The sequence below is a fragment of the Lepidothrix coronata genome, unplaced genomic scaffold (genome assembly GCF_001604755.1).
Source record: "Lepidothrix coronata isolate B3197 unplaced genomic scaffold, Lepidothrix_coronata-1.0 Scaffold69, whole genome shotgun sequence".
Classification (NCBI taxonomy): domain Eukaryota; kingdom Metazoa; phylum Chordata; class Aves; order Passeriformes; family Pipridae; genus Lepidothrix; species Lepidothrix coronata.
The window spans coordinates 4,334,272-4,343,634 of record NW_016690249.1 but is presented as its reverse complement, the minus strand read 5'-3'; the positions used below and the strand labels follow the sequence as shown (position 1 = coordinate 4,343,634).

General features: G+C 40.9%; 1 protein-coding gene across 3 annotated transcripts in view; it reads right to left on the bottom strand.

Annotated features, from left to right (window-relative positions):
• Window positions 1-6,835: 6,835 nt before the first annotated feature.
• Window positions 6,836-9,363, bottom strand: part of CCNA1 (cyclin A1) — a 5,752-nt gene continuing 3,224 nt past the window's right edge. For all 3 annotated transcript variants that reach the window (XM_017818533.1, XM_017818536.1, XM_017818534.1), the window contains exons 6-9: window positions 9,141-9,345; window positions 8,215-8,328; window positions 7,416-7,549; window positions 6,836-7,095 (exon numbers count right to left, since the gene is read on the bottom strand). In XM_017818533.1, the coding sequence (XP_017674022.1) occupies window positions 7,044-7,095; window positions 7,416-7,549; window positions 8,215-8,328; window positions 9,141-9,345 (505 nt within the window). In that variant the 3' untranslated portion in view covers window positions 6,836-7,043. The remainder of the gene's footprint in view (window positions 7,096-7,415; window positions 7,550-8,214; window positions 8,329-9,140; window positions 9,346-9,363) is intronic.

Below are 9,363 nucleotides of genomic sequence, written 5' to 3'. Positions count from 1 at the left end.
GCTCGAAGGGTTAATGACCTTTCCCAAATCTTCGCTCGCGAAGACTGGTCATTATTTTATTAACTGTCCTACATAAACATTGTATATATAAGTAGATTACCTTGAAACAAGAATTAACACTGGAGTTTTCAGTGAGCAAGAGAAACACTCTAACTTAAAAATTATAATTGATTCCCCCCCCCCCTTCCTCCAAACGGAGGAAGACATTGGCAAGAATTCACCTTTTTCCTGCACAGACCATATTACAAGGGCTTCACCTATCCAATCTGGAATATAAAGAGATGCTCCTCCATCAGACATGAACAGAATAGTTATGTCATGAACATTAGCAGCTTCCACCATATTTTTATCCTGTCTGAAGCAAGTTTCAAGTCAACATCAGTTAGCCTGATTTTTATAGCCAGGAAAAAGATCTCACTGAAAGTGTTTAATTGATTATTTGCATGAGTTTAACCTCACAGTACAGGTGGTCTGAAAAGATAATTTATTTTCCACAAGTATCCCTGAAGCACCACGTGTGAGAGCTAGGCACCATCGCTGACAACCTTAAATTACAGCTTTGCTAGATCTGGTTACATTTAATAAAAAATTAATTGAACAAAACCGTATTGTTGTAATGATCGTGCATATTGCTACCCAAAAACATGCAAAAAGAGTCAAAGATCAAACAGCCTTCTGGGCTCTGACCCAGCACACTTTTGGGAAAAGCTAAAGTTGGATTTCCCCTCAAACCCTGGACCAAGGACGCTAGTGCCCTCTTCTGGTCCTGTCCTTCGGAGACCATCAGAATACAGCGTCGCCAGCAGTCGTACTGTGAGTCAATCCGCTCTTTGCTTCTGGTTTAATACAACAAAAACCTCAAGGTCTTTTCCCGCAGGGCTGAACCCGACACTGTTCCTCTTCAGTAACCAGAGGTGACAGTACATTACGGTACTTAGGACAGTATGCTGTTCGAAAGCATGCGCTATGCAAATGTGATTCAGAGGGAACCTGGTTCTGCCACCTCAGTATCTGCACCAATGTTGCTGCTCATCTACAATCTGTTTTGCCATCCATTTTGTTCATTCCCAGTTATTTCTATCCTCTTTATGAGAGGAAAAAAAAAATTACCAAATGGAGGACGATTCTGTTTTGAGATACATGTCACTTCAGTTTCTGCCTAAACAGGGATGGAGTTTACAATATTCTGCTGTAAGCAGCTCACTAAGTAGTACCAAATGCCTAATCTGTTAAACACTGTGGGGTCTAGGGCTCTCTTTCTTACTTTTTCATGTTATTTACACATCAAACCACAAACAATAATAAACAAGCAGAAAAAGCTTGGCTGCAGATGGTGCAGGGAGACTATTTCTTGCCAGAACTCAATGCTTCATTATGAGCCTGTTCTTTCAGCACTTGGCTCCAGTGATGCTCTTCTGTGTTTAAATAAAGAGGGTCTGAATATCTGAAAAACAAGGACTGAGGACTCCCTTATGGTTTAACTAGGTATTTACTGGTACTAATGGCAGGGACACTTGGTCATTCTGGACACATTGCTAAGGACAAAAAAGGGAAGACAGCAAGCCTGAGCTCTGGGCCCAGCTAGCCACACAGCCTGTTTGTTAGTTCACATAGATTATTTTGTCCTGCTCCAACAAGCTCTCTCCAAAACAAATCTACTTAAAAAACAAGCTAGCCCTACAAATCCTGGAAACAAGCCAAATGGAGACAGACATTTGGCCAGGAACCAGCCCTTGCTCAGTCCACCATTATTTTTCACTACCAGCACAGCCCAACTACACAAGCACTGCATAAAACTCCAGGACAGAGCCATTATTTTACTACCTCCAGGAGGATTAGGGCTAGGACTGCCTAGTCTTCCTTGTCTTGGCCTAGACACAAGTTAATCTGATGTAGGTAGACATGTACTTTAGGATTAATTGTGTCATATGCCCAGTACCTTTCTGTAGACTGTCCTGTAGGTCTGTCTGTGCTAATTCTCTTCAATGTTTGCACGGCTGCCACCTACAGTGACAAACCACAAGGAGCACACAGAAGAGTTGTGACTGGCTGTATTAGGTACTTATCAAAGGCGCTTCCTAAACCACCGTTTCTATACATCTCTGCAGGAACACCAGATAAAGTGCACATACTCCATAAACATCCATGGATGTTCATTATGGACATCTCATCATGCAAAGCTTTGTATTTTTTTCTATTAAGCAGATGCAATCTGAACATACAAGAGCATCCAGGAGAAAGTGTGAGCTTACCATACAAGAGTAAAGCTTGTATGAAACAGATAACAGCAAACAATAATTAAGTATTCAATGTGACTCTTGTCTGATGCAGTAGGAAAACATATACATCCTCTATAACTAGTAGAGGACTTAAACTTCATAAGACTCAGCTTGACAGGGGTCTAGAACATCTGAGTAGGGGGATGGGTCTGTAACTCCTCCAGTTCACATCTCCCTAGCACGGTCTGCACAGCTCTTCAGTATATGATGATGATCTTACTCTGGGGAAGCAGGTGATGAGGAAAATTGCAAGATAAAAAGCTTAATTCCAGGAAGCAATTGGTGATGTTGCTGGCTTTTTCTCATCGTTAAGAGCAGCCCCACAGGCTGCTTGAAGGTCACGGGCTAAAATAACTACCAACCTCAGCAATCAGAGCCAATTCCAGTCATTTGTAAAACTGACAACAAGCAGGTATGCACGAAGACTAATCACACAGGCAGATTTCCCAGCAAGGCAGACAACCTTCAGTCATGAATCAACAGCTTAACTATTCTGAACACGGTTAAAGCATTCTCTCTAACTGCCCAATTAGCCCTCAGACATCCTTAACTCATTCCGGAGAAGAAGAAAACAAAGGCACACCATTGTTCTTGAATTACCACCTTACCATAAAGTTCTGCTTATCTCTTCTAATCATAAGGGAACTAGGGATTCACAATAAATACCCAGCTATAAAGAACAGCTTTCTTAGGACACCAGAGACAGCTACAATATTTAATTACTGATTAAAAAGTCAACTAAACACAGAAGAAACAGGATCATACAACCACAGCACATTTGGGTCTCTTGAAAGTCACAGCATGATAATATAGAAACTGCTAGAATAAGATTAGAGACGGTTTTGTTTGTTTTTAATACCATTAAAGATTTCTTGAATTGAACATCATGGGTCAAAGTTAAAATCCTCAACACTTCTCAGTTCCAACCTACTCCACTAAGTGCTCAGTGATCCCTCAAAGCTCCTTCGATATGCTCAGCCTGCTGTCTCACTGGTAGCTTTTACTTCTGGCATATTGTCCCAGTACATTTTAAATGGGGGAAGATACTGTGACCTGCAAAGAAGTCAATATTCTGCCTTTGAATATGCTGACATGCAGAGACTGATCTTCACAGCAGAGCTAACCGAACATGATCAGCCTTGACACTTCCAAAACTGCACACTGAACAAAAAAACTTGAGGTCTTATTTGTGGCCATTATCTACTAGCCACTACGCGTGATGGTCAAAAATGGAGACTACCTCTCTTTAGTCTTTAACATTGACTTTATTGCTTTATTTCTTTTCCGGGATATGGCTGTCTTCAAGAAGTCTACTTCTGTTTCAAACATCACGCAAGGCTGTGAGCTTTATATCTCTTAGTTTTTCTGTATAGCATAGGCACTACACCAATGAAAAGTGAAAGCTTCCTTTTGTGTTGCTTTCATCTCCCTCCTTATAAATCCATATTCCTGTATACCTGATTTTCAGTACATCTTTTAGTACTCAAGTGTTTTTGCATCTGCATTCAAGCACTTCATCTTATTAAAACAGCATTATTTCACCTTTGTTATCACATTATGCCCAATTGGAGCATCTCTTATCCCTTGATCTCAGGCAGAGAACAGCCCACATGAGGAGGAGGTCAGAATTAAGTGTGATAATTCACACTGAACGAGAGAGGAGATAGCACCCAGTTTTCACCTTGAAAGAGTCAAGGTTCACTCATACAAGAGCAGTAAGACTATTTTCCTTGCTCTGAATAAGACAAATCCAACAAAATGAGAATAGAGCATGAACATTCAAAATGTCATTATTACACATCTCAGATGAGACCACTTCAAGATCAGTTTCTAGTGTCTGACAAATTCAGATTTAATCCATCTTGCCTAAACTCGTTATTAGCATTCATATTGCAGTATTATGTGATTCTTCATCTTAACCACTTAGTTTTTTTTTTCATTTTCCCTTTTTAGCTCTTGGACTGAAGGAGTACTTAAGTCAAAAACTGAGATGAAAAATAGTTATAAAACAAGAAAACAGATGAAGCACAGTCTTCTTATATTATAGCTTAAAAAAAAAACAAACAAAAAAACCAAAAAAACCCCAAACCAGGCACATTTGCATACCAAAGAATTGAAGCTCCAAAAAGGTTAAATGCAACTATTGTAATTGTCTTGCAGCTGTAAGTAAAACCTAAGAAAGTAAAACAGAACAGAAGTTAGGATTCTAGGAAGAGTCCACATGTTAAAACACTTAGTAAATTCAGACCCAGACACCTCCTACTTTGTTAGATACACCAAATCTGTCGGCTCAGGAATATGACACATGGCTGTGGACATAGGCTGTTCATAAGAACAAAACTCATCTCTTCCCCATTACTATTGTAGCATGACCATATAAATAACTTCAAACTGCTGTAATACTAGGAATGTACTTGAGATGTTTATTACTGCTTCAAGAATACCCAACACTACAGTAATTGCAGTTCAGCAAGCACTATTACTTACAAGTAGAGTGAGTGTTATTAACACGAGGTTTCAGCCTCATTTACTTGACTAGAAAGTGTTTGAAGCAAGAAACCATGAATTGTCTACGCTAGACTGAAATGGAATGCTCCCCTCCCTTAAAGGATATTTACTTTGAGATAAGTAAATCTCTCATAACCAATACCTCCACTTTGGAGGAATACAAGCGTTTGCGTTACTAGGGGGATTCACCAGCCTGCACAGGGAGGAATCAAGGGGAAGAAAGACTTACACACTTTGAGGGAAGTGAAACCCCTGAAGCTAAGTGTCATAACACACACATTAGTATAATCAGGTTTTAAAACCAAAATAAGAGGCTTTTTAGTTCATACTTAGTATGTCTGCTGAATAAAGTACTGATGTCAAGCATTAAGCCTATTCTTGCTTGGAAACACATACTAGACTGTACAGATGGCTCTTAGGAAGCAGTAAGCATGGAAATTTTTAAACTCTTGCAGTAAGTGAATGCCTCAGACTTACCTCGCCATTTAGACAAGTTGTCCTAGTTAGGACAGCTGAGATCAGTTCATCATGGTATAGGTATAACCCAAAACTGTGTATTCTATAGCCTTCTATGCCATTACCCAGAAACTGTTGTCAATAGACTATTCACACCCTCCGCCCATAGAGCCTGACTCCTCAGGCTATAAACTAGGTGTTAAGAAGCCTGTGAGATAAGAGGATGCTCTTGTCCTCACACCCTTTATGGAAGTCCCCGCTCTGAGCCTTTTATGGAAGTCCCCGCTCTGAGGGAAAGATTGACCATCTCTGCCTGAACTGGAGAATATATAAACCTAGAGTTTCAGAACTTTTGCAACCACTCGTGGGATCCAGAAGGAAGACTGCAGTTCATCGCTCTCAACCTCAGCTGGACTACAATCACCGCTTCTGACCAGACTGCAACAGCTCTCCCACCAGCAGGTTTTTCCCTTCTCCCTTTACTTTGGACTCAAACGGGGCCCAGGGAACACCACTTTGTTCATGCCCCAGGGTACCAGGTTGTACATGTGGGTTTTGTGGGTTAGGACCAATTGTTTGTTTGTGTGATTGTGCTTGCTGTGTTGTTTTAATAAATTGTTATTCTGACTTGTGGTCTCTCCTTTGAGTTGAGTTCATTTCCCCTGCTGGTTGACTCTTAAACCAGCACACAAGTGGATTATAGTTCTCTAAAATGCTGACCAATATGTCCAACTGATTTTTTAACTACTTTGGACACGGACTATTATGTTTAATAGTACACAAGGTAGTGTGTGGGGTTTTTGTTCTGGGGGTTTTTCTGTTTTGTTTTTTTAAAACATTACCTAACAAATAACTGACAGTGGGACATAAGACAGTGTAGCAGCTCAGGCTAAGATAGTTAGTTCTGTCCCATCACCCGCCCTTGACATATTCAGCAGTGCTCTAGTGGCATAAGTGGTCATCTCAGACAGCCATGCTATAAGACTACTCCATACCACAAGTATGACTCAGGAGCCATGTAGCTCAATTCCATTGTCCCAGTACTACTGTTCAAGTACCTCACAGCTTTTAGCATTGCTCTCTACTGCAGTCTACCCACCAGTGTTTCAAGTTTTTCTAAAGCTCTGCCAGCCAGTCTCCCTTCCTCCAGCTCCCTGCAGAGCAATCCCCCTATTTTGCCTCCATAAAGGGAAGTCTAACTTCTACCTCAACATTGATGATCTTCTATAAAGATGTTGAGAGTTCAGTGGATGTTTTCAGTCCGACATGGTAAAAAAGCTGCAGAAAATAGCTTCTGTTCATGGCTATGTGATCTTGTTTTATAGAAGAGGAAGAAACAAATAAGACTGCAGGAAATAACCTGTGTCTATGGAGACATCACGTTGTGTCGGTTCAAGCCATTCTTTATCCACTCCAGCCATCTTATAAATCCCGCTTACAGTGATTTAGTAAAAAAAGAAAACCAAAAAGCCACCAAAATATCCCAACAAACACCACCACAAACAACACACAAAAAACCACTCCACAATTCATTCCACTTACTGTTACTGCAGATATTATCTGGAGTCAGAAGATTCACAGAAGTAGAGTGCAATAAGACATTTATTAAAAGTGCTGCCAGTTATGTTAAGAGCTATAGTCTAATATTCTCTTTAAAAAAGGCATCTCATTAAAAAATATAAGCTTAAAACCATTCTGATCACTATGGTTAGAGACACATGACCTGCAGTGCTCTATGAAATGTTCGACCAGCTTTGTTGATTGGGACAAAGTAATCTTCAAGTCCAGAATCCACAGTCTCTACTGTAGAGGAAGAACTGCTGGGAGCTCCAGAAGAGACACCTGCAGGTACCTGGAACAGAAATACAGTTACTACAGTTAGCTGGCAAATCTAAAGCTATCACCTGCTTGTGCAATGCGCTGGAGAAGAATCATCCTGCAATAGCACAGAAAGAATTGTTATCCCATGCATCTGTGTACTCACAGATTAGTTACTTTTCTGTTCAGAAAAGTTCTCCTCATGAGGCTGACAGAGGCTTCTGCTTCAGAACTAGAAGCTGACCACTATGCAAAGCTTGTGAGCTACAGCAGCTACAGCCCAAGCTGCTAAACCAGAGTCATCCCGTGCTTATAGTCTACAAGTTACAGAACACTGGCTTAGTGGTTACTTACTTTGTGTGCTTATACTTCTGCTTAATGGCTTGCAGCTGGCAATGGGGAGCATCAAGGCATGCTTTATGCAGATCACTCAGGCAAGGCACTATCTCACTTAATGAATACCCAGTGAACACAGCAAGTGTTTCTGGCTGGTCAGATGAGAAAAAAGAAAAAATAGTGTTACTCTATTGCAGTCAGTCATCTAGAAGATGCATTTCCTATGGAAGCAGAAACCATTTTCACTACATCAGTGCTCACTCTAGATTCTTTAGGCATGAAGAAGATTCAAGTGTACTCTGCCATCAGCTTCACTCTAGGTCTTCCTTGTTGCCATGAGATCTGACAAGCTCCTTCTGCTCTAAGCATGTGGCATCCATTACATCTCTTCTGGATCATGCTCTTTTCTAAAGCTATTCCTCCAACACACAGCTGGAAGGCCTATCAAGACTTGCATTAAAGAAGCCACTCAGGGTAATTAATCAAATAGACACATTCAGTTCTCCCCTACTTCCCAGAAAGCCCCTGTGTTGTCTCTGGGGAAGGAGTTTTGGGGATTAGCAAGGCCATAGGTACAGGCTTGATGTAAATGAGCAAAACAGGGAAGTCCCTCTCATTTCAGTGAAGAGACAAGATATTTCAGGTTTATTTAACTTATCGGGTAGTTGCTTCAACCCGGGTGCAGCTACTCATCCTAGGTTTTCAGCCTTTATAACAATGTACTTTGCAGCTACTCCTCCTACTTCTCAGCTCAGTTCTAACGAAACATAAAATAACAAAGTGCTTGATCTAGTTATTAACATACAGTTGTCCTTACCCAGAAAGATCTGTTCACTGTATAGTTTGCTAGACAGTAGGCTGCTGCAGCAATTTGTGAAGGGAGGTACTTCAGAAAAGGATCAGCTTGAAGAAGACTCAGCTCTGCAAGATACTGAACAAGAAAACCCGAAGTTTTTCAAGAATGAGCATAGCTGGTACAATCAGTCCAATATAGCAAGCACTAAAGTTTGGCAGTGGTCTCAGTATCATGTAAAAAAAGCATGAGTTACATGTCTAGTGAGAAAAACTAGCATTCTAGTCCTATTGATCTTACAGAAGATCCTCTAGCATGTTTCAGGGCAGACAGAAAGACCAAGTTTTGCCAAAGCCTGAAAAAACCTACAGTCTTCTGAAGTTCTGGTCCCATCATCAGCTCTGACATAATTTTACAGATAGAGACTTAGAAAATTCGAGTTTTGTAAAAATAACAAAGATACACTCTTCCTGTCCTCTAAGGCTCATTTACATAGGTGGACCCTACCTGGAGATCACAAATAAATGGACAGCTCTAAGAAGCAAAATTTGGGCTCTGCTGAAGTAGAGTCACAGTACATCCCTATACCCTTTACAGAGAAGCAATGGGTCAGGCATTTTACTGTAAGCCTGCCATTTCTAAGCAGGGTTGCCTACTCCATGCAAGTCCAATGCAGCTATGCAGACATTCTGTGTCACTGTGTAGCAATATGCAGTAGCACCAAATCCAGGACAGACTTGCTACACAGGCACTGTTGAAAAAAACAACCAGAGTTCTACCACATAACCACCTGTTCAGACAGATAGGCCAAACCTAGGACTTCCATGAGACATTTATCCAAAAATCCCAGCACAAGCCACAGACTACAAAACATCCAGTTTTTAGGCCTGTTGCAGCTCCTTCAAGGATCACTTCTCCCTCCTCAGTCCCAAAAGGCAGACAGTTCTTACCCTTGCAAAGTTCTCTGTCCTCATACAAACTCCACACCTCTGAATATACTGAAGGAGGAACTGGTTGATGGTTGGGGCTGTTAGAGCAAAACCAAGCACTTTGAGAAGCAGGTGCTCCATTCTTAGCAGCTGCTTCTTTGTGTAGGTATCATCTGTTATATAGACAAATTCATCCACTTCTGGTGGGTAGATCTCTTCATACTTCCTGAAAAAGGGATATAGA